The following is a 25,358-nucleotide window of genomic DNA, read 5'->3' on the forward strand; positions in this document are numbered from 1 at the left end:
ATCCGACCGTCCAGTGTCGCTGCCACACATTTTTTGTGCTTGTTCGATCTTCGATTCATGCTGCCATATGATTTAGGTGTTGACCATCGATTTGCGTTGGCATGCACTTTGGATGTGATCCAACCTCCTCCGAGTCATCGCGGTCGTGCATCTCGTTTTTGTGTTCAGGCCTTCGAGTCGAGACTATGTTCTGGTCTTCACGTCGTTCGGCCTATGTGTCGTGTTCCGACCTGCATGCAGCTGTCATATTTCGGCTCGTGTGCTGCCTTCCCGATCCATGTCGCGTCCAGCTCCGTGCCGTCAGATCCAGCTCCTCATCTGACTCACATTCATCTATTCATCTAGGTCACGACAACTCGATCAGCGTCACGACCAACTCACCAGTCTACTAGAGAGTGCCCCTTGGGACAGGGTACGTTTTCCATGCTTATTCTCCACGCACTTCATTGTTCTATTATTTATTCGGCTCCTTATATATTTTTGGGATCTTCCTCGAGTATCGAGGTATCAGGGACCGAGGCCACCCGATCGCTGTCTATAGGTAGCATTGACTAGATGCTGTTGACGACTTGATTAACATAGAAGATAGTTCATCATACCCTCCCTTTCAGAGTCATGACATTTTTGTCAATATTTCAACTACATCATTTCGTTCGTTCCGACTTTTCAACTTTCAGGTAAGATCATAATACATGTATAGTAATTAATAATTTTTTTTTTTAATCACAACCACAGCATGCCTAGATAATTTGTTTTAATAAAAAAATAACCATTTAACAACAACAGCTAGAAATTAACCTTCCCTAATTTTTTTTAATATTTTAATATTTTTATTTTTTAAAAAAATAGAAATTAAAAAATATTTAATTAAAAAAAACGAAGAAGTGGCTCTCCGTGAAAAGCTCCGATATTCCGATATTCCGATATGCTACTGGCTAGGAGTTAAGGACTTTGACAAGGCCATTGAAGCTTAATGGGAGATATTGCTTAGATTAGTGAACTTAGATTTTAAGCATTTTAATTTAGTGACTGGATAAGAGCTGTAGTATTAGGAAAATAATTGGTGCTACATGTTTCTAGAAAGGAATTAAGATATTCGATAAATCTACTTGTTTGACGACCTAACTAGTAAACTGCAAATTATCATGCAGCTAGGATTTCTCTTGTTAGATTGAGTTTAGTTATCTATGTTAATTGGGTAATCTTTGTTTATTATTGTCCTGAAGTCTGAGGGAATCTACTCTTGCGAGTTGGGAGATGTTCCTCCGACTCTAACTGAAGTCTCAATTCCTAATCATGGCAAATCCATAGCTTCTCTTTGTTCAGGTCTTTTCTGTCAATGATGATTTGTGTTTCTGACAGAGAGGTTCTCCTTGATCATGTCTTTGTCGGCAATATCATTGTTGTTTCTGAGCTAAATCTCCTTTCCCACTTACAGATTTCATATGCACAAATATAGTATTTTTGAGTTTATCCTTGTACTCCTCCCAAACCTTTTCTTTTCCCTTGTTCCTTCATGGTTTTCGGCATGCAAGTGATTGTTTGATGATAGCGACACTACTCCAACCACGTCTAATAATGCCTATCGCCAGGCTTCATACTCTCCCACATCCTTGCACATATCAACAAACTTCTTTCTTCATATCTTTATGTTCTATATTGTTTGTTGCGAAACCAAAACATTATCTGGTTTCTCAAACTTGATTGATTGCTATGGATCACAAACTACTTTCTCTATTATAAAAACAAAACATATCCGATTTCCAACTTGATTGATTGCTATAGTAACAGTAAATATCCATTCGTCATAATTAGAATATCAATGTTATTGAAACACAATCTAGTGCTGCTAAACTACTGAATTGTAGCAGTTGGATCACTACTTAATGTGTCTTCTAAGTCATTGTTTCAGTAGCAAGCAGTATAAGAACACTGGTTCTATCTTCTCCAATGAGGCACGTTAGAGATTGGCATCTGGTCTTCAATTGGATAACTTTTTGCATTATTTAATATCAATGATCAAACCATGCTCACCTTTTTCAACGTTGTAATGCCTTGAAGCAGCTGTTCATGTCCTTTTTGTCAATTCACATTGGCCGGAAGGTTCAAACCTTGTTCAGACCTTGAGCTAGAAGATAACGATGACCTCCATTGTCCAAAGAAGACATGTAGGACATCATATTGCTGGCTACTCATAAGTGCTGTTAAATACCATCAGTTAAGAATCATAAACGTGATCATAAAAGCTCATCTTTTATCAAGTTTATCTCAAGAAAGATTTTGCATCTAAAATCCTTTTTTTTACTTTTCACTCTATTTCGGATGCCCTAGTTATAAATTATATAATGCAGTGAAACGGCATCAAATTAACAATGACAACCTTCTTCAGCAAGTATTTATTAAATTTTGAGGTGGAATTCAATCTTGCAAGGTAACGCACGTGATTCCACGTGCAAAGCGGGGAGTCTTCGATCTCATGCTACGCGTGAATTCAAAGATGAGGAAGACAGTGCGATAAATGAAGCCATCAGTTTGCTCGCATGGCGTGTCCATGCCTTGTTTATGTCAAAGGCTTCAGACTGTGCGCTTTGATTTCTAGTTTCTCGGCTGAACTCTGCGTTGTGTTCTAATTCAAAGAAAGAAAACTGAAAGATATATCCTTGGAAATTGAATTAACATTCGGTGAAAAAATCTACTATGTTTTTACTTATTTGGCTACGAAACAAGGACTTGTTCTATCAAGCTTCCAAGATAAGAGATCGTAGGGAGCCCTGTCTTTGCATGATTGAGTAGAAGAGTAGTTCAATCCATCCTTGCTCCATCACGTGGTAGCTCACGAGCGGACATCAAATGTTACCGGAGGTTGGGGAGTGTAGGACAGACTGACTGACTATCAGAGAGAGGTGAACAATATCACCAAGATTTAGATTGTTGAGGGATAGAGCTGTCGAAGGAGTTAGTGAATAATAATGACTCTGTATCGTCCAAAGCGCTGCATCTTTGTTTTTTTTTTTTTAAATCCCAAATAGAGAAAAATGGGCAAGAGAATGTGGATGTAGCTCGCCTCTGTTTGCCTTTAAAAGAGCAAGTACATGTTCTTGTTCCACACGCTCTCGGCTCGCTGCCAACTGCCCTCAAAAGCATCGCCCTGTTTAGTGATAAATCACGCCCCACCGTGTCATGGTGGACGTCGATCGTCGAATGTGCGCCGTCGGCCCGGCCCACGCCGCTGGCCTTCGCCGCCTCTCTGCTCGCGCCGCCACTGCCCACGCGGCTTCATCCACGACCCACCGCCTTGGCGTCCTCTCGCTCCGCCCCCTCGCTGAGAACGTCCTCTCCCACCTCCTCGCCGCATCCGTCCCGCTCTGCCCGGGACTCTCCGAGCCGGAGCTCGCCCGCCTCGAGGCCGACCTCGCCTTCTGCTTCCCCCCGGACCTCCGCGCCCTCCTCGCGCTCGCGCTCCCCTCTGGCCCCGGATTTCCTGACTGGCGCGGCGCCCCCGGTTCCGGTCTCCTGCTTCGCCTCCCTCGCGCCGCGGCCGCTCTCCAGGTCGCCCGCGGCTCCTTGTGGCCGCACTCATGGGGCTCCCGCCCTGTCGACCCTGCGCGGGCCCTCCGCCGGGCTCGTGCCGCTCTGCGCCGCGCGCCGTTACTGGTACCGCTCTTCGGCCGCTGCTACCTCCCCTGTTTCCCTTGTCTCGCCGGGAACCCTGTTTTCTACGTCGACGACTCCCGTATCTTCTGCTGCGCCCTCGACATCGCCGATTTCTTCCAGCGCCATTCCGCATTTTCTCCGCACCCGAGTTTCACTCCCCCTTTCCCCAGCCTCGAAGCCGCTCGATGGATCGAGTTCTGGAGCGACGCCGCTTCCGATCGCCGCCACCGTAACTCCTCTTCTTCGTCGTCGTCCGCTTCCTCTCCTTCTTACACTTCGTCGCCGCCTCCAGATCCGGATCGGTTCGTGGAGATCCGGACTCCAAGGCTGCCGGACTGGGTCGGGGGCTACTTGGACGGCATCGGCTCTGTCTTGAGGCAAGGCGGCTGGGGCGAATCGGACGTCCAGGAGATGGTCCACGTACCTGTCTCCATCGTCTTCGACGGCGGCGACGAGCGCGACGCTACGGCTGGAATATTGGTCGACCCCGAGGCGGCGCTCGACGCACTGCTCGTGAAGGCGAGCCGCTGCTCAGATTCACTCCACCAGGCGGGATGGTGCCCCGACGACGTCTACGACGCGCTGGGAATCGAGCCCCACCGGCGAAGGGGGAGGGAGGAACAGTCGGCGGTGAAGCTACCGCCTGCCATGGCGCTCAGGGTGGCGAAGCTCGCGCAGGCAGTGGCCCGATCCTAAGTGGCGGTGTCCGGATTCAAATTTGTGTCCTTTTCATTTATGTTTTTCTCTTTTGTTTTCTAATTTATTACAAAACTTAGACAGCGTCTAAAATCTAAAGAAAATGGGAAGGAGCAAGCAAGAGGCACATTGTGATAAATATACATGCATTATCAATCTCTGTGATTATTATCGCAACACGAGTGGTGGAGGGCTTTTTTTTCACAAAACAATTGAAGTTACTAGACGATGTTAAATTTCGTGGTTCGTGGATGATCTAAATCTATTGATACCAGTTTGAGGATGAATGCCAATGTCAAGAATTGACTTTGGAAATGGACTTCAAACAGAGAAGGCGCAACGACATCAAATAGGAATAAGGCCAAAATGGAGTGAGAGAAAGGATATGATACGGTAGGTTGTATGTGGATTTATAGATGACGTGTTAGTTGAAATTATGATGGAGTGGTGGTTAAAATAAGGATAAGTATATGCATCTAAATAGATTAATTTTATCATGACTCAACTCTTTACTATACGCTAGGGTTCTGAACGTAAAGTCAACCAACCTAATAGTCGGTCAGACTTAAAGGACTTAATTTTCCATTCTTTCGGTAAAAATCTTTTTGTATATGGTCGGCTGGCCACAAGGATCGGTCGAACTGGGAGGACTTATCGCTTCACTTGATGCCAAGATATACAAGATAAACCCGAACGATTCTAATGTCGGTCAGGCATACGGGGTTTAGCTCCCCGCCCTCTAGAAGTATCCTCTCAACACACAGCAAAGACAATCTTCCTAATATACAGCCGACTAAGATGAGATCCAGTCAGTCCAATAGCCAGTCGAACCTCCATTCTGTTGTGTTAGTCTCCCTTCGTATAGTCGGGTCGGTCATAAGGCCAATCGAGATTTTCATGGCTCAGTGTTCCTGTCTCATATATGTAGAAATGCATGAGGTAATTCTCGTTACAAACACGGTCGGGCATAGAACCAGCTAGACTTCTAGATCGCAGAGCATTTTCGAGACAAGTCTCATAGCATATGGCCGATCGATCCAAGGACCTATCGAATCTTTTGGGACTTCAATCCCCGCGCCTTCAGAGATAGACATCACAGTATACAGTAGGTCGGTTAAAGATCTGGTTAAGTTACATCCAAGAGATAATATTGTCAAAAATCATAACAATCTGTCAGAAAATAATGCTAATATTGATCATGAAATATTCTGATATCTGACATATACATGTAACGAAATCTTCATATGAGGATAGCTACTCAGTTTTTATCATTATTATGAAGATTACAAAAGACTGCTCATACATGTGTAATGGAAAATTCTACGGAGGAAGACTGTACACTTTCCATTACGCAATATCTTCTGACATTGAATATTCTTTGTCACCTCATTATTGTGAAGACTATGAGAGGTGATATAAGTTCAAGTTCTCTCTAATGACCAAGTACGCAAAAAACGCCCAAATGCTCACATTTTGACATACACACATATTGTTCATCTTCTCCATTTTTCGCTCGAAGGGTCTGCATCAAGGACCCCCTCTCTGGTTCTTATTTTAACGTTCTCTTTGCCCTTTCCTTAGTGTGTGTAGAGAAAAAGAAGCCTTTTTTCTCCAGTTCGAGGTCTTCTCCCAATTAACAACAGAGTCACCTGTCCAGCATGTCATCTCCATCACTTTCAGATTGGATTATGATATAATTTTAATAAAATATAATTATATTAATCTCAAACATTCTTCATTGTCTGTCATCGAATTATATGAAGAAAGATAAATTTTGAAATCAATTTATCGGTGATCGTCAAATGACTAAATAGTGGGAGACTAGCTATATCACATAGCTAGAGAAAGGATATAATAATGGCAAAAGGTAATGATACTCATTCAAGGTGTTCTTCATCACCTGTTCTTAGGTTATATTAAGAAAAATAAACAGATGACTACTAGCCTAAATAGTGACCAGTATATAAAAAACATAAAAACCTAACCAGTAATGATCCTTGATGATAACATGCACTTTATACATTAGCTAACAGCTAATCCCAAAACACCGCTAGAGGAAGGATATAAGAAGTTACGGGAGGTGAGATTGATGGATTCTACGAGATTGGACACGGGGCTTGACAACTATTGGAGAAAGAGGTGGAGTGTCATTGGATCTAGTTGATATATAGTAGGAAAAAAAAAACAAAATAGTTATATTTCCTTTACGTCAAACTTTCAAAGGAATAGTTATATTTAATATTCAATAATAAATTTATTATTTTTTATCTTAAAACTTCTCTGGTAAAATTTTATTTGTTATCCATTTACACTAAAAAATACTCATTTTAGCTAGGAAGACATATCCCGATTTAGGCATCTCCTTAATTTATTGCTTTTCCATTTTTTTTTTTTTTTTGCTGATGTGTTAAAAAAATAAAGAGTTAGCTTCAAAATTTGGAATCTAATTTTTTAGAATATTTATATCAATTTCCTTATCAAAATATATAATTAAAAAAATATTTTATTAAATTTAGATATTCATTTTTTATTATGTCATGTATTATCTTTTTTATTTTTATCTAAAATTTAAGATAAAATTTTTAAATAAAATAATTGATGCTTAATATCTTTCATTTTTTCTAAGTAGAATTACAAACAACAAGTAAATAAAAAGAACGCTTGAATTGCAAAGCTTTCCTTCACCCATTCCTCATAATATAAAAATTTATACAACTTTGTCAAAAATAAATAATAAAAGAAGTAAAAAAATTTTAAAAATAATAATAAAAATAATTAATATAATAATATACTTCCTTGGAGCCTATCGAATACGCTCATTAATTAATCAACAACCAGCGTCGTCTATTATGGCTCCATCGCACGAGAGGTGTTGGCTCAGAGGGCTCATCGTATGGCAGGGCGGTTGGCGTCTGCGTTGCATGCCACCGCACCACTCTGTTCCTCTGCTTTGTCTTACTGCCTTCCAGCTGAGCTGGAATCCGCTGGCGATGAACAATCACACGCGCGGCCCGTCATCCATCGCCATGGCTAGCACAGCTGCATGCCCCGACATGATGAGAATCGAGAGCGTGCGTGCGCGCGCTCCTTTTCATTTCCTGTTAACGGAGGCAGCTTTGATAGCCGAAAAGGTCGACACGACAGCGAAGGTGGCCGTGGGGGGAGAAAAGAGGGCCAGCACGCTGCCTGTCGTGCGTGTGGCAGGGCACGCAGTGGGTGAACGAAGTTGGCTAATTTCTTGCTTTTTTAGCTGTAGCCGCGCAGCTGTTGTTGCTGCTGCATGTTGGGTGGGTAAGTGTGCTCAGACGCCATTAATTAATTATCTACCGGCTAAAGAAGGGGAAAAAAACACGATAAAGAGGTAAAAGAATAGACAGTGACAGGGTGTGACCCAGCCGGTCGGTTGAGTGTGTGCACGCCGATGCGAGCGATGAGTGTTTGAACGAGAGAGGTCTTTTCGGGACGATTGTTAATCAGATTTAATGGTTAACACATAAAGTATTATTTTCATAAAATTTGGGATTAAAATTTTAATATAATCGAGGTAAATAATTTTCTTATGCATTAATTATTATTTCAAAAGTTATTAATAAATCATGATTTAATTTTTTCATATTAATCCTAAGACGAATTGATTAAAACGTTGGGTCGAACGATTGAATGAATGCCTTTTATCATCTTGAATGAGAGAGACAAAATTAGTACGGTCGAGTAGTGGAGTTGGATGGCTTCGCTTCATTAATTAATGGATCGGACAGATTGATTCATATCCGACGGAGCCGAGGCTGCGATTGAGGTATGGGTGCGTGACGCACAAGCGACCCCATGAAATTTAACACAAGATTATACACTCGGGAATGAAGCCGAGCTCATAGATATGGTTAAAAATTAACTGTCGTTTGAAGATTCCAACTGAAATTACTTTAAATTTAAAATTAGCACAAAAACTCTCATGTTTGGGCATGGAAAAATGGGCTTGGAATACGATTCAGCCCACCAACTGGGTTGTTGTTGGTTGGACATAACATAACCACTTTCTTTTAGTTATCAGCGCGCAAAAATGTCGACCAATAGACTCTGCTTTCTTATCCATTGCTCCGACAAACCATGGCCTTCGCGGTCTCCACCACCGTGGCCGCCGGAGTCCGTGCCGGAGCTGCTCCTCGGACCTTCACCACTGCCGCCACTACCCTCAACGTTCTCTCCGGAAGCAGCCAAAGGGTCCGATTTTCTCCCACACTCTTCCCCGTTCCACCACCGGCGGCCAGTCGTCTCGTCCTCGCCCGTGCGCAGCCACCGCGCCCGACGTGGCTCCCCGGCCTTGATCCGCCTCCCCATCTCGATGGCACGTCTGTTCTTTCCCTCTTTTTTTTTTTCTTTCTCGTTCAATTCCTCGGTTGCTCTTCCTGATGCCGCTCGCGTTCCAGGCTCGCCGGAGACTTCGGCTTCGACCCGCTGGGCCTCGGCGTGGAACCCGATAGCCTGCGATGGTACGTCCAGGCCGAGCTCGTGCACTGTCGCTTCGCCATGGCCGGTGTCGCCGGCATTCTTTTCACAGACGTATGCAAAACTCTTCTTTCTACTTTTTTTCATTCTTCAACGATGCTCTGCTATCGGTTAACCTTCTGCCATTTTATAGCTATTGCGCGTAACCGGAATCAGTAACATTCCCGTCTGGTTTGAAGCTGGTGCTGTTAAATTCGACTTCGCTAGTACTCCTGCTCTTTTCATTGTCCAACTCCTACTCATGGGGTAAGCCTCAAAACGCACTCAAAATCTTCGACAGTATCAATTTTCTAAATCTTCCCTTTCCCTACATGATCTTGCAGATTTGTGGAGACCAAAAGGTACATGGATTTCATTGCACCAGGATCCCAAACTAAAGAAGGCACCTTCTTGGGGATAGAAGCTGCATTACAAGGTCTACAACCCGGGTCAGTTGGTGCTCTGCTCCCTTTACTCGTGTACAAGAACTATCTCTCGTCTCATGCGCACTTGGTGTGTTGATGTTGGTTCATCCGTAACTCCTGCAGATATCCAGGAGGGCCACTGTTTGATCCTCTTGGTCTGGCCAAAGATATCGAGAACAAAAGCGAATTGAAGCTGAAAGAAATCAAGAATGGTACAATCATAGCTTATGTTACTAGCTAGGAATTAAGCTTTCGTTCTTCATGAATCTTTAGTTCCAACTGAGAGATAGATGAATACCTGTTTACTGATGCAGGGAGGCTAGCGATGGTTGCAATGCTTGGCTTTTTCGTGCAAGCAAACGTCACTCATGCGGGACCGATCGACAACCTTATTGTTCACCTCTCGGATCCCTTCAAGAACACCATCATTCAAACCCTTTCCTTATCTTCTTCCTGAAATCAATGGGGGGTTTTTTTTTGGGTGATGTTTTCTTCTGCGCGAAATATGCTAATTCAAGGGTAGTCAAGTTCCTTGTCTACATGGAACATCTTCTTGCTACTATGTGAACTACACTGGATGATGATTTTTTTTTTTTCCTTTTTTTATCTTTGCCATATTGAATGCTAAACTATTTCTTCAATATATTTTTTTAAAAAAAATTGGATAAACTGAACCTTTCATTTTATCAAGTTGATTGATGAAAGAAATTTGCCATTGAAGAATTCTTTTTTTTTTCTTTTAATTCGACGCAAAAATTATTTCATATCTTCTACCACACTAAATATGTCATAAGAGAATATTCACATCATTTTAAAAAATCAAAAAGGCAGCCACATTTTCTTTTTTTTTTAAAAAAAATGGGCATATATCCTTCCTATAATTTTATTTCAAAAATATCCTTTGATCAGTGCTATTGTAGAAGTTATTCGGTATTGTTACAATATATTTAAAATAGGTTTAGGATTTATGATTTACGTCATTTAGAAGCTATCGAGTAGTTACAACATATTTAAAATGATTTTAGAATTTAAGATTTAGGATTACACCACCTAGAAGCTACTGAGTAACTGCTACAATGTGCATACACTATCTAGTAATTGTTACAATTTATATTTAGGGTGAATTTAAAGTTTAAAGTTTAGAGTTATAATAGCTCTTATAATTGTTTTAAAATTATTTTGATGAAATTTAAATAATTTTATCTAAGTTGATAAATATTATTTTGATATAATAATGTGCGGAGATCATAAACTCTAAATCATAAATTTCAAACTCACACTAAATATGTTGGAACAGCTACAGATAATTCTACACATTATAATAACTACCAGGTAGCTTTTATACAATATAAATCTTAAATTCACTCTTAACAAGTTATAGTAGCTATCTGGTAGCTTATAGAAATTATCCAATAGTTACTATAATAATGTTGAATCAAGGGATATTTACATAATAAAATCAATCATAGTATAGTATGATGACAATCGAACAGATATGCCCTTATTGTCTAGTGTTTCAGGACATCTTTCTTTTAAGGAGGCAGCGGGGATTCGACTTCCCTTGGGATATTATATTTATGGATTATCCATAAGCCTAGAATGAATTCTTCTGGGATTGATGCTCAAGTGGTTAATGAGGACGGACTGAAATTCATTGGTGATATATCCATCTTGGTTCAAATCCAACTGAGCCCAAAAACTCACCACTCCATAAATATAATATAACTAATGATATAAGAAATTTGTCCTCCATATAGGAGATTTTTTTTTTTAAGTATGATTTGTAAAATTTGGACGCCCTGTTTTTAATTTTGTCCATTTTTCCCATATAACTTTCACTGTAAAGAAAATGTTCACTATAAACAGACGTCTCATAAATCATTAAATCAACACACACAAATAGAATTTATACAACCAAAAAAAAGGTATTTATAAAAAATTAATGGCCGAGAAAAACGAGAGTCTTTGTTTGAGAGATCATAGGAATCGTTTGTCAAGCTAATGCGCGATCTCTCTCTCTCCCCTCCCTCCCTCTTCTTCCTCATTAAAGCAACATCAGGACCAAGGAAGTAGAGGAAATCAGTACTGTAAATAGTAAATCCTGTTGGTCAAAATTTGATGAGTTAAAAATGTCAATCTTCTAATTATAATGTATGTATGTATATGCATGTAATTAATATATACATATGATATTACTAAAATGTTCTGGATGTCAGATTCTGACCATTTAACATTATCCTATTGTAAATATCCATTATTTCTTTCCTTTCTACTGCGCGTCATAATCAACATCATGTGACCTAGATTTGCATTGGCAATATTCATTATCTGATTTCTTAATCACCCCGAAGTTTGAAATTGTTTTTCAGAGAATTCCATTGAATTTCTTCTCTTTTCTAATTATTTCGCTTGATTAAATGACTAACTTTTAGGCAATTTTTCTAATTTGTAGGAACTTCAGATCCGAATGCATGTTGCTTAATTAATGAGATGGAAATGTATGAGATTGGGCTGTTTAACTAAATAGGTTTTAGTTAATTTATGTTTTCTCCTTAGTTATTTAATTTCTACATATTTAACAAATTTTGTATCCGTAATTCTTTAAAGACAGATAATTATATAAATAGGAATAAATAATTCATTAATATAAAGCTAAAACTCATTTCTCAGACTCAATTGCAGAGGGAGTGACCAAGAAATCACCGTTCAATGGCACAAGCAAACAACAATGGAGAAAACTCCAATCCTTTTATTTCTTTTTCATTACCTGAAAGCTCCAGCCTTTCATCTACTCCATCGCCTTCAATCTTCAAACCAGAAAATGGTGATCAGCACCACCAAGAACTAGAAATTGATGCCGATATCTTTCTTTTTGATACTCCGGTACTCCATGATCAGAGAGGTGTTACTGCGACACAGAATGATTTAATCCAAGTCTATGTTGCAAGACATGGAGAATCAGAAACGGATGACCAAATTCTGCTGCTCTCTAATATTCTTGATAATTCAGCAATGGAAAATAGCCTTCCTGATGCACCAACAGAACGTGATATTTATTATTTCAACACCGCTATTCAATGAGACGAAACAAGTCGAAGCCCTGAAAAATGAGAGCGGGAAGAAAGAAGATATGAACAGAGTACTTATTGACACTGCTGCACCTTTTGAGTCTGTTAGAGCAGCTGTCACGAAGTTTAGAGGGATCGCTGCTTGCAAAGCTGAAGAAATAAAATCTCACAGAAGTAATCTTTAATTCCATTCTTTTTAATTTCAAACTATCTTGTTCTTTTCTTTTCTTTTGATTACTTAAACAAATATTATTGTTCGAGTATTCGCAGAAGCAAAACCAGGCTCTACTTGAACTTAAGAAAGTACAGGACGAAATCGTCAAGTTCCAAAAGAGCTTCCAAGTTGAAGAAACAGCTGCAGCTCACGTTCTAGAGGAGCTTGACTACTGCAAAGGACTTGCAGAAGAACTACACCTTCGGTTGGAGAGAGCACAAACCCTAAAAGAACAAGCAAAGCAGGACACTGAACTTGCTGAGCTAAGGTTGCGAGAAGTAGAGCAAGGAATTGCCAATGTTGCAAGCATCGCGTCCAAGGCACAACTGGACGTGGCCAACGAGAGACGCAACTGCTGTTGAAATCAGTAAAAGAAGAGTCGGAGACGGTTCGAATTGCATATGTTTCACTGCTTCAAGAAAGAGACATTGCAGTTGAGAAAGCTGCTGATTCTTTTTCTGCAACGAAAGAGATGGAACTGACCATCAATGATCTGGCTCTCAAGCTGATTACAAGCAAAGAGTTGTTTGAATCAGCTCATGCCACGCATCTTCGAGCAGCAGATCAAATGATTATTGCAGCATTGGCACTGGATATAGAAACATTGGTGTGGCACAATTTGCTGAAGCATGCGGAAGAAGAATTACAGCAGGTTCACGAGCAAATGCTGTTGACAAATGACGTGAAGTCAGAATTATGCAGCGCTTCTGCACTTTTAGTGAATCTAAAGGCTGAGCTAGCTTCATTGGATCATGCTACAAGTGAGCTTGAGGAAGCGAGAAGCCACATTGAGAAATCTAGAGAAAGTGTGTGCAGCTTGCATATTCAACTTTCCACACTTCAATGCGAATTGGAGAGGGAAAAGGCAGACTTGAGCACTTTGAGAGAGAGGGAAGGCTTTGTATCTGCGTCTCTCTCATCCCTTGAAGCCCAACTCAACAGTGTGAACTTTGAATTGGAATTAATTCAAGAAAGGAAGGAAGTCACAAAGAAGATGGCTGGTGACGAGCAAGCTAAACTACAAGAAGCATCTGAAGAGGCAGAGCGTGTTAAACAAGTAGCTAACACCGCCTACGAGGAGCTAAGGAAGGCCAAAGAAGATGCCACGCGAGCCAAGGCGGAAGCCACACCAATGGAGCTGAGATTGGTAAGCAAGAAGCGGCAGCACTCACAATATTTAGCACTATTATAATAAATTAATTTAATTAAATTTAACCTAACCTGACATAAATGTAAAAGTTAAACATGGACTTTACAACGGATACATTAATAATTGCCATCATTTCGTACAGGAGTTATGGTTCATGATGAGCAATGCAGTCAATGGTGCAAAAGTAGGAGCTATAGCGAAGGAAACAAAAATCCCACTTGAGATTGTTTTTTTTCGAACAAAAGCCACATCCTTCCACTCAGCTTCTTATTATCTCAAATGGTTAAATGAACCTCTCAAAATATACTATATTGTGTAGGTTAGGTTAGGTTAGGTTAGGTTCTCCCATAATTAAGCTTCTTGCCTCGTGCATCGGATCAATGGGCACATCCTTCTAAACCCACCCACCCACCCACCCACAAAGTGACTCTGATTGCAATGTTTGATGATGTTGAATTCAAACCCTAAAACCACTAATACTCTACTCTGTCAGCAATGCAAACTGTTAAAAGAAAATTTGCACTATTTATCAATAATTGTTTACTCCAACTCTTCAATGACTGTAGCAATGCAACAACCCCTACTATTTAAAAATATGTCGATCGTAGATTTTAATAGCATTTAGTTATTATATACGGAACTATAGTTTGTATTACGAAAAACACAGTTAACCTCTGGTACACTTCCTGAATAGTCGTGGCAGGGCATTAATAGGGCGAAACCCCCAAATATCTCTATTACACGATGTTAAAGCTATAAATATGACATCGCAATCATAACACAATGTCAAGAACTAAAATATCTTCTATATTCTCATTTAGTCTCGTCTAGTCTCGTGTAACCTCGTCTTGTGTATTATCTGAATTCCGAATAATTCGACATATCATATGTCTCATTCAGACTTCAAAAGGACAAGTTATGGCTGTGTGAAGTTAGTCGGAAGGTATTTTTCTATGTTACGGCACTCCAGACGGTTGAAAGGCGCCGAGCCCCCAACTACCGCCCTGTGGCCCTAGGGCTCCTGTACGCGTCGACGCTGATGGATCCTTATTCCGATGTCCTGGCCAAAAAGATAAGCATTGAAACGCACATCCTCTCTCCTCCTCTTTCTCTCTCCCACTCACATAAATTTATAATATATAATTTTTTAATTTTTTTTAAGCCCTCTTCCCGCTCTTTTTAAATAATTTATTTTTAAAAAAAAAAAACGTACGCGTTTGGTCAATTTTTTTATTTACGTAAATAATGATTCTTATTGATTATGATTAATTAAACCGATTTAATTATTTTAACCCTATTTGTCTGTATTAGATAAATAAATAAATAAATAGTTAATATATTTTAATATTAAATTGTGGAAAAAAATTTTGCTTTACCCGTCACGCCGTGTTCCCTCGCGTCCTTGTGCCGCCACGTGCCGAGCTCTCTATTGGTGACCGGATGTGTTGCGTTGCGTGCTAGTGCTGTCACATCGCCTGTCGGGTGCTGACAGGTCGCGTCATGTCGGGTTCCCTAGCATGATTGTCCCGTCACATCAACTTTCGGTGCCGCTTGTGCAGTCATGTCGGCATGCGTGCTCGGGCGGTCACGTCAAACGTCGGGTGCTGAAAGGTCACTTCACGACGTGGCTCAACTCGCATGCTTGTCACGTCGCATCACCTTTCGGCGCCTGCGTGGGCACGTTGCGTCGTATCCCCTTGCGTGCTTCTCCTTGTTGGGTCACTCTGTGCTGCCTGCAGGAGGCTTAAAAAATAATAAATTATAATTATATTTGTGCGCTTGAGTCACTTCACGATTATAAAGATCCCTCCATTCCCATTGCGACCTTTACTAAAGTATCGCTCTGCCGATTGATTCCTCCTCTTCTTCTTCTTCATCTTCTGCTTCACCCTAGTCTCTCATTTTGGGAAACATGACCACCAGGAACAGAAACGTAGTCGTATTCTGGGATGTTCGGGCAAGTGAATTCCTGTCCCTCTCCATACAGACCGAACCAAACTCTCCTCCGACGTTCACCACCCCGGGCGGTACGCTGGTCACACTGATACAGATTGTGGGGCATGCGATAAGTGTGCACCGGACCGACCAGACTCTGACTCTCCGTCTCTACGATGGCAGCGGCACCATTACATGCATTCAATTCATCAATCAACATCCCGAATAAGGTGTTGTGACGTGAGAAATTGCAAACAGGCAGGCCGAATCACCTGTCGCGGGGAAGCTTGTCCGAGTCAAAGGGAAGATCGGACTGAGTCAGGATGGCGAACTACAGCTTACTAGGTGTTCTGTTATGGTCGAAGAAGGTCCGGATGTCGAATACCTCCACATCGTGAGGTGCACGCGCCGGCATGCGGAAGAATATGATAAGGCACGTCCATCTAATCGTCGTTGATCGATGCGCGGTTGCCACAGGCTGCTAGGTTACCCACATCCCTAAACGCCGAATGTTAGTGGTCCATCTTAATACTGTAGTGTGTTATGTTATTCTATATTATGCGATGTGATGGGATGCGATCAGATCTCCTGTAATGTAAACTCTGTGATGTCTCTTAAGGTGTCTATCTAATGGTACTGTAAGGTATTGTATGGTATTGTATTCTATACTATGCTACGTAATAGTACGGTATGTCTGATGGTATGAATTTATAATAATAAGCGTATGTTTGATGTATGATATATTATGCTACGTAATCAGCCTTGTGAGAATCATGATGAATTTATAACAATAAGCGTGCGTTTGTTTTCTAGGGCACATCAAAGAGATAATCGGAAATAATTACGCGATCATGTAATGAAAGCTAATCAAATATAATCTTCTATAATCATCTTTGATAATAAATGTATGAGAAAGGGGGAAAAAGCTCATTTATAAAAAACTAAATTACACAATGGTATTTTAGCACAAATGCACACAAGCACAAAGGCTCAAAAGCCCAAAAGGCCAAAAGGGCAATAGGCATAATGGCAAAAAAACCAAAAGGTCAAAGGCGTAACATCCCATGTAAACCACTACAGTACCATGAAACCCAATTAGGCCATTAAGGCCATATTAGCCCTAAGGCCTAAAGCCCTTAGGGCAAAGAATTTAGCCCTTAGATCTTAAACCCTTAAACTATTAACCCTAAACCTCTTTTCCAAAAAAACATAATCCTAAAACCGTAATTGGTAACCCTTAAATGATAATTGTTAATCGGTAACCCTAAAACGTAATCCGATATATCTTAACACTTAACCGCAAACCCTTAATCGCTTAACCCATAAGGATTAACGCTTAATCATTAAAAGGTAACGGCTTACTATTAACGATTAACCATTACTGCTTAACCCGTAACTCTTAAAACAAACCCGTAACGAATATTGATTAACTCTTAACGCTAAAACCTTAACGCTTAATGCTTAACCATTAACACTAAACCCTTAACCCCTAATGCATAACGGTTCACCCAAAATGCTTAACGGTTAACCCAAAACCCTTAACCAATAAAGTTTAACGTCTAACCCTTAACGCCTAATGCTTAACTCCTAACGCTTAACGCTTAACGCCTATTGCTAAACGCGTAACAAATAACCCTTACGGCTTAACAGAAAACGCTTAATGCTTATTACTTAAAGATCAACGCCTAACCCTTAATGCTTAACCCGTAACGCTTAACACTTACGATGAAATGTAGGTCACTGAATTCCAGAAGTTTCGAGTACTCATACGCTCAATTCCGACTTCAAACGGACAAGTTATGGCCGTTTGAAGTTAACATGGAGGCGTTTTTATCCGTTACGGCATCTCAATTGCCGAATGTTGCCCTGGGCCACCTCTACGTGTTGTCGCTGACGGATCCTGATTCCGACGGCCCGGCATAAATATACGCAATTAATGTGCACTCTCTCTCCTCCATTATTCTCTCTCACTCACATTAATTTATAATATATATATATATATATATATATATATATATATATATATTACTTTTTTTAACCCCTCTTCCCGCTCTTTTTAATTAATAAAAAATTTGTTTTAATTTTTTTTTATTTTACTTCCTCCTGCACGTTTTTATTATTTTATTCTTTTATAATTATTTTTTTATTTTTCCTTTAAAAACGTTTGGTTTATTAATTAAAATTTAATTAAATATTTATTTAATAATTTTTTAATATAGATATTAATTATAGTCATTAAATTTAATATAATGAAAATATCTGTTTGCATTAAATTAGTAGCATAAGTCGTGCAAATTTGCAATGGGACTCTAATTCGTGATATTTGGAACTGACACATTAAAAATTCAGAAATTGTACAAAATGTATTGTTAAATGTTGTGATCTCGTCATGTCTTCCTGTCTTCTCGTGTCTCCACGCGCGCTCACTGTCATGTCATCTAATGTCCCTCACGTGCATGGCTAATCTCGTATATTTTTGTTTAATCTTGTATATCCTTGTCTCGTCTCACCTCGTCACATCTCATTTCGTTTAGTACAGTCTCATTTCGTATTGTAGAGTGGGTAGGGCATATAGTGTCGTGTCGTGTTGTGTCGTCTTGTTAGTGCGTAATGTTAGCTGGCTGGGTTCCGTAGTGTCGTGTCACGTCGGGTCGTGTGGCGTGCATTGTCTCGTCATGTCGCACGCAGTGTCCCATCGTTTCGTGTTGCATGCTTGTGGGGTATCGTCATGTCGCCTGCAGTGTCCCCTTGTGGCTTGTCTGGTGTAGTGCCCCGTCACGTCGACAGTAGTGTCGTGTAGTGTCGTGTCGCGCGCAGTGTCTTGTCGCGTCGATTATTGTCATGTCGTGTCGCAGGCATGCATCGAGGTCTTGTCCAGTCCCGTCTTGTCTTGTCATGTCGTGATGCAGTGGAGGTGGAGGTCGCCATATTATTAAGACCTCTCCCAAACCCCTTCGTCACCAACTCACCTCACCCTCAACCTCCCTTCTCCAGCCAAAAATTTCCCCTCATTCGGTGTCAATCTCATCTTCACCAAGATGAACTGGTTTCAAGCCATTCATGTCAAGCTTCTAGCAACAGACTTCCTCTCCCTCACTATACACAAACCCCCAAACTATGCTCCTACCTTTTTCAGGAGAGGTATGCAAGTTTGGTGAGTAGAGACGGTTGGTGTCGTGGTCAGCAAGGAGCGCACCGGCGACTATCTCAAGTTCGTTGTCGACGATGGGACCAGATGTATACCATGCATCCTCGACGTCATTGACCGTTCGCATTTGGGCATCGCTGCTGAAGTGGAGACAGAGATTGCTCTCAGGGAGGCTGCGACTGTGGAGCTGGAGAAGTTAGTGCGAGTCCGAGGCATGATCACGCTGGGGGAGGAGGATGGACTGCAGCTTAAGGTGAGGGATGTGGTGGTAGAACGCGATCCTAATATGGAGGCACTGCACTGGATGGATTGCATCCGCTTTGCGAGAACTTGTTATGATCGTGCTGCACGGCCCTAAACGTCGGCTCTTGCTCTTCCATCGTATGATATGCAAGCTTCTATGACCGTCAGTATTGTACCGTGTTAGGTTATTATGTGTTATCGGTTGTTTGGGTTCGTGTGAAGTCGTGTGGTTGTAGGTATTATGGTATGGTGTGATGTGGTGTGTAATGTTACCATGTTTATGAGATATGTGTTGTATTGTACTGTACTGTGATGATATGTAATAATATGTATTGTTATGAAATATGATGTTATATTAGATTATGTGATGTTATGATTACTGTCTTATGATATTATGTGTTTATATAACTCTAAACAGTAAGTAATAAACTAGAACGGTATAAGACAATAAATAAATAACCCTTAACGATTAACGCCTAAGACATAACGCTCAACCCTTAATAATTACCGCCAAACCCTTAATATGAAGATCCGTTAACGATTAACCAATAACGATTAAACATTAACGATAAAAGCATAACCTTTAACTAATAACGCCTAACCCTTAACGCTTAATCCCTAATGATTAACCCTTAAAACATAACACTTAACCCTTATCGCTTAACACTTAACCCTTACCGAATCATGCTTATCATTTAAAGATTAACCTTAACCGATTAATGCATATCACATAACGCTTAACCCTTAACGATTAATCAATAAAGGTTAAAGATAAACCCATAACGATTAACGCGAAACGCTTAACGCTTAACAATTAACGATTAAAGGTTATCCCTTAACGATTAACGATTATCCCTTAACGATAAAAAATTATCGCTTAAAGAACTTTTATAAACTCGTAACGATTAACACTTAACCTAATAACGATTAACACTTAACCCTTACCGATTACTGCTTATCACTTAACGATTAACCCTTAACAATTAACGATTAACACTTAACGAATAACGATTAACGCTTAACGATTAACGAGTAAGGCTTAACCCATAACGATTAACGCTTAACGATTAACGCTCTACGCTTAACCCATAACGATTAACGAATAACGCTTAACGCTTAATGATTAACGCTTAACGCTTAACTCATAACGAATAACGATTAATGCTTAACGAATAACGATTAACGCTAAACGATTAACGAGCAAGGCTTAACCCATAACGATTAACGTTTAACGAAAAACGCTTAACGCATAACCCATAACGATTAACAATTAACGATTAACGCTTAACGCATAACGATTAACGAGTATCGCTTAACGCTTAAAGATTAACGGTTAACGCTTAACGATTAACGCATAACCCATAACGATTAATGCTTAACGCTTAACGATTAAAGGTTAACCCATAACGATTAACGCTTAACGATTAAGGCTTAACGCTTAAGCCATAACGATTAACGATTAACGCTTAACGCTTAAAGATAAACGCTTACCCCATAACGATTAACGATTAACCCATAAACCATAACGGTTAACGATTAACACTTAACCCTTAACGATTAACGATTAACGAATAACGTTAAACGATTAACACCTAACCTATAACGAATAACGCTTAACGATTAACGTTTAACGTTTAAACCATAACGATTAACGATTAACGCTTATAGTTTTAACGCTTAACGCTTAAAGATTAACGATTAACCCTTAACAAATAACGCGTAACGCTTAACGATTAACACTTAACTTATAACGATTAACGCTTAACGCTTAACCCATAACGAGTAACGATTAACGCTTAACGCATAACGATTAACCCATAAAGATTAACGAATAACACTTAACCCAAAACGATTAACGGTTAACGATTAACCCTTAACGATTAACGATTAACGATTAACGAAGCGAATAACGTTAAACGATTAACGTCTAACCTATAACGAATAACGCTTAACGATTAACGTTTAACGTTTAAACCATAACGATTAACGATTAACGCTTATAGTTTAACGCTTAAAGATTAACGATTAACCCTTAATGAATAACGCGTAACGCTTAATGATTAACACTTAACCTATAACGATTAACGCTTAACCCATAACAAGTAACGATTGACGCTTAACGCATAACGATTAACGCTTAACCCATAAAGATTAACGAATAACACTTAACCCAAAACGATTAACACTAAACGATTAACGTTTAATGCTTAACTTTTAATGCTAAACCCTAGATGGGAGATATTTCTCATTCGCCATTTTTATTTTACAATTAGGCAAACAAAAACATTTAACCGAACTATATAAGTTTCCTAAATATTTAAATTACATATCCAACATTTAAAATAATCATATCAAATCCGAAACTAAAATGAATTTTTAAAAATATATATTTATCATGTCTAAATTTATATAAAATTAAACTCTCAATCGATCAAGGATCTGTCCGGCACAATAAAAATTACGATCGACAAAATCGATTGCGTTCGAGGCTCAACTAACTTGTCCAAGCGACGACGAATTGTCACTAGATACATATATTTTTAGATTAAAATTGCAGGGCTTTTCACTTTGAAAGCGAAGGCCCTTCCAGAAATTCTCAAAGGCGCTGGGCCAAACCCAGGCCAAAGAGGGGGTTTGGAAATAGTTTTCAACCAGCAATTGTCGCGCCTCGGTTAAAACCTCACTAGCTGCGACATTGCCCCAAGCGCAAAGATGCTTTACGCAGTCGAACACGCTCCTCTTTTATAAGGTGCAGAGTTCGCTGCCTTTTAAAATACACAATGTGGGACTAAACAAGCTTACGCTCGCACACTTCTTCATTACAATATTTCTGCAATATTTAAAAACAATATTTATTTATTTATCCGATGCATTTAGAAACAATATTTAAAAAAAATAATGAAAAATAATAATAAACTTATTACGCGCTGCTATCTCATTTCTTAATTATCGAACACCTTGACACCAAGGAAGAAATCTTCACAGTGCTTTATGTACGGCATCATCGATCCTTTGTCTACTTTCTTCTTCGCTATGCAGTCATACGACGGCGGAAAATGGAAGCAGGGCTCCATGGACAGAGACCGCACACAAGGCGGTTCCTGGTTCCGGTTTCTCACCAGGATCAATGGCCGTAGTCCGCCGAGGCCGTGCGCCACGTACCCGAACGTCGAGAACGGGCTCGTAATCACCTCGTCGCTCATGCTCAACAGAAAAATCTCTGCCAACGCCTTCATGTTGTGCGTCAGCTTGTCCGTCCTCTGCTGTTCCTCGTGGCTTGGCTGGTACACTCCCACCACCTCGCCTGTGACCGCTGCGTGCTCGTAGTACCTGTCCCTCAGCTTGTCGAAGTACTCCCCCATCAAGCTCGCCACCAGGACAGCCTTCGGCTTCGAATCGGTGATCCCTGGAAGAGAATTAGACCCTTCCAAATCGACCTCCGGCAGTAGATTCTCCTTCACCGAACAGTTTACGATTTGGCTTAACATGTCATCGAACTCCACCTTGGCGAACGCGAATATTCTGATTTGGATCCCCAGCACATCTCTCGCGTTGGCGAGGTAAGCTTCGTGGTACCTGGTTATGTATCCCCAAACAGAGTTGGTTGGGTTGTAAAGGTATCTTCCCAAATGGTGGAAGACCGTCGATTTCTCCGGGAAGAGCAGGTCGAGTTCCTCTTGGATTTCCGGAATGAAGAAGAATGCGGGCGCGAAGTACTCGTTCGATCTCAGCAACAGCCAAGGGAAGTTCTTCAGTAACTGTTGACCCTCTCCGCAGTAGAACATCTTGTCGAAATCATCATTAGCATGCAACAAATGGAGGTAGAGATAACCGGGCAACGAAGAAGAAGAACTCGAAACGTTCATGTCGTTGCTAAGCACCTTGTTCCTGAGCAGTTTCCCGTAACTATGAGGGTCGTGCTCAAAAATCCTGTCGAGATTCTTGACGGGGAAATCGTCCCGAGGAAGAAGCCATGAAGTGTCAGGGAAAGGCTCGCAGAAGAGGTCGGCCATGTCGCGAGGGAGGTGGAGCAGGAGGACCTTATCGTTGAGAAGAGCGTAAAGGAAGGCGGAGACAATGCTGATCATCCGGTTTCCCAAGCCGTCGGCCGGCAGCCATACCACGTAGTTGCATTCCAGAGGTCCGGTGGTGCGGTTGGACGCGAGGTGTTTGACGGATTGCCGGAAAAGTTCGGTTCCGGGGCCGCATTTCTTATGGAGGGCTTCGTACCGCCGGAGTTTCTGGTCGAGGTAGGCTGAAGGAGTGTGGTTGGAAGGCTTCCGGTAGAGAGACGACTGGTAGCGGCTGAGGCAGGAGGATTCATTCAACGCCGTGGAGAGGAAACCTCCGTGAAATTTGTCCGTTAGACGAGCTTCTTTGGGAACGGAAGAACACGTGGCGTTGGTTGCTGAAGAAAGTGAAAAATATTTACAGAGCGATGACGTAAACAAAAAAAGTGATGCACGACAAGAAGCGACCGTTCAACACATTGTAATATATATGCAAATTACTTAATGCTTAATGCTCTGAGTTAATTGGACTTATTATGCAAGTCAACGTCATTAACCCATGCGTAAGGAAGTTGGAATCTTCAGCCCAAAAGAAAAAGACGTCGGAACGGTGCAGGATTAAAATAGGGATAAAACCGATAATGATCGTCCGTCTTCAATGATATCCGATGCAACTTGAAGATTCTAATCTTCCTTTCGCATGTTCTACGGCAAATTAGTTCTTCCATTTCAACTATTATAATTATGCACAGGAATAGAGTAGAAAATCTAAACAACATTAATTTAGCAGTTTATTTTGTCTAAGCAATTAATCGTCTTCCATTTAATTTAATTTTCAAGGAAAAGAAACAATAATGCTCGGCATCGATCCAACTATTGAAAGGTCAGAGGGAGATCGAAAGATGAATAAAAAGTGCATGTCTCACTTTTTTCTGGTGACGGGTAGCCGGAAAGAAGGACGTCGAACGGCGAACTGCGCCGAAAAGCGGACAACACCATGAGGAGAAGGAGAAGCGTGAACAAGGCAGCCGCCGCAAGGATGGGCCGCCTCGCGACTCCATACGCATAGCCAACAAAAGCACGACTCGTACCGATCTCGTTCTCGGTTTCCGGTGGCTCGTCGCGAGGCAGAGCCTGCCTCCGGCTCTGCTTCATCTTCTTCGCCGCCGCCTCTGCGCTTCTCGACGTTCTCGATTGGACTAATAAATAAACTGTTATTGCTCTCCTGCGCTAACTTTTTTTTTTATTCTTAATGGGAACGTGTGCTGGCGCAGGTGATGTTTTACTGTTTCAACTTGTCAAAGCTTGCCGCATGCATGTTCTTGGTTTGTAATTTTTTTTTTCTTTTTCCGTTTCTTCGTATGAACCCAAAACCAAGAACTTTCTTAACCACGATGTCTCGGCAAGATTTGTTGGTCTGGTCACATGGTGAAGCATTTAGTATTTCCTGAAACAGTGTGTGTCTCTAAAGTTGAGTTACTCTGGTGTTTAACAGACAATCTTCTTTGAATCACAGATTCGAAGGCTTGAGAAACAACTCTAGTAATTGGATCGAGGTTATGCCTGATAGATTAACAGTTCAACCCATCGTATCAGTCGAACTGATTAAATTTAAAATTATGTAATCGATGTAAATATTATAATATCTCAAGTATTGAAATTATATATAATATAATATAATCTATTTTAAAAATAAAATAAACTTAATAATATGAACAGTTAGTAAAATTATTTCCCAAATAGTTAACACATATATTTTAAAGAACAATTTAAATTTGTTTACCTTAAAATAAGTTTAATAAATTAATATAATATTTATCACTCGTTTAAACTTAGCCGAACTTTTATATTTTTCGTTCAAATTAATATATAGTAATTTTTCATTGGAGGTAGAGAATTTTATTGTTTAACAGTGCCATAAATCCATCTCTTCCTCCATTATCGACGATGATGGCCCGCGGTGGGTATCTGCACGAATATTTGTTATAATAAATTTTGGGATTAATTTATAGTGGATATGAAAATATTTTATTCTCATGGAAAATATCACGCTAGGTAAATGTACTCTATGATTATATACCACAGATGACATATAAATACTACTATTAATTAAATAATTCATATATAATAATATTAAAATCCATAGTTTAATAAACAAAAAAAAAATCAAACTCCAATATTATTATTATCATCTAGACGGATTCAGGGATAGGGCATCTCCATCCCTACCCCTGTTTAACTATGGAGATTTGAAAAATCCCTAAATCTAAATATATACTTGAAAAGACTCTCCGAATCCATCCCTATTTTAAGTTTTTCCCATGAATCCT

At 40.3% G+C, this 25,358-nt stretch overlaps 3 protein-coding genes and 1 non-coding gene across 4 annotated transcripts; 2 read left to right on the forward strand and 2 right to left on the reverse strand.

Annotated features, from left to right (window-relative positions):
* The first annotated feature begins 3,043 nt into the window (after positions 1-3,043).
* On the forward strand, positions 3,044-4,527 carry LOC121983212. Its single transcript, XM_042536166.1, has one exon. It carries the CDS (start codon positions 3,181-3,183, stop codon positions 4,348-4,350), a length of 1,170 nt encoding a protein of 389 aa, XP_042392100.1. The 5' UTR covers positions 3,044-3,180; the 3' UTR covers positions 4,351-4,527.
* A 3,884-nt stretch (positions 4,528-8,411) lies between these two features.
* LOC121983213 (photosystem I chlorophyll a/b-binding protein 5, chloroplastic-like) lies at positions 8,412-9,946 on the forward strand. Its single transcript, XM_042536167.1, has 6 exons — positions 8,412-8,699; positions 8,778-8,910; positions 8,990-9,102; positions 9,180-9,284; positions 9,384-9,472; positions 9,575-9,946. Exons 1-6 carry the CDS (start codon positions 8,458-8,460, stop codon positions 9,715-9,717), a joined length of 825 nt encoding a protein of 274 aa, XP_042392101.1. The 5' UTR covers positions 8,412-8,457; the 3' UTR covers positions 9,718-9,946.
* Positions 9,947-21,575: 11,629 nt separating this feature from the next.
* On the reverse strand, positions 21,576-21,732 carry LOC121983430. The gene has a single exon (XR_006112484.1). It is a non-coding gene; the product is annotated as a U4 spliceosomal RNA (small nuclear RNA).
* Positions 21,733-21,956: 224 nt separating this feature from the next.
* Positions 21,957-24,259, reverse strand: LOC121981645 (fucosyltransferase 2-like). Its single transcript, XM_042534258.1, has 2 exons — positions 23,955-24,259; positions 21,957-23,426 (listed from the first exon to the last, which is right to left on the reverse strand). Exons 1-2 carry the CDS (start codon positions 24,181-24,183, stop codon positions 21,961-21,963), a joined length of 1,695 nt encoding a protein of 564 aa, XP_042390192.1. The 5' UTR covers positions 24,184-24,259; the 3' UTR covers positions 21,957-21,960.
* Between the last annotated feature and the right edge of the window lie 1,099 nt (positions 24,260-25,358).

The sequence above is a fragment of the Zingiber officinale genome, chromosome 5A (genome assembly GCF_018446385.1).
Source record: "Zingiber officinale cultivar Zhangliang chromosome 5A, Zo_v1.1, whole genome shotgun sequence".
Taxonomy (NCBI): Eukaryota; Viridiplantae; Streptophyta; class Magnoliopsida; order Zingiberales; family Zingiberaceae; genus Zingiber; species Zingiber officinale.

Coding starts and splice junctions, on each gene's coding strand:
- LOC121983212 (XM_042536166.1), top strand. CDS start 3,181: ATGGTGGACGTCGATCGTCGAATGTGCGCCGTCGGCCCGGCCCACGCC.
- LOC121983213 (XM_042536167.1), top strand. CDS start 8,458: ATGGCCTTCGCGGTCTCCACCACCGTGGCCGCCGGAGTCCGTGCCGGA. Junction 8,700..8,777: donor CCTCCCCATCTCGATGGCAC/GTCTGTTCTTTC, acceptor CTCGCGTTCCAG/GCTCGCCGGAGACTTCGGCT. Junction 9,103..9,179: donor GTCCAACTCCTACTCATGGG/GTAAGCCTCAAA, acceptor ATGATCTTGCAG/ATTTGTGGAGACCAAAAGGT.
- LOC121981645 (XM_042534258.1), bottom strand. CDS start 24,183: ATGAAGCAGAGCCGGAGGCAGGCTCTGCCTCGCGACGAGCCACCGGAA. Junction 23,427..23,954: donor CTACCCGTCACCAGAAAAAA/GTGAGACATGCA, acceptor CACTTTCTTCAG/CAACCAACGCCACGTGTTCT.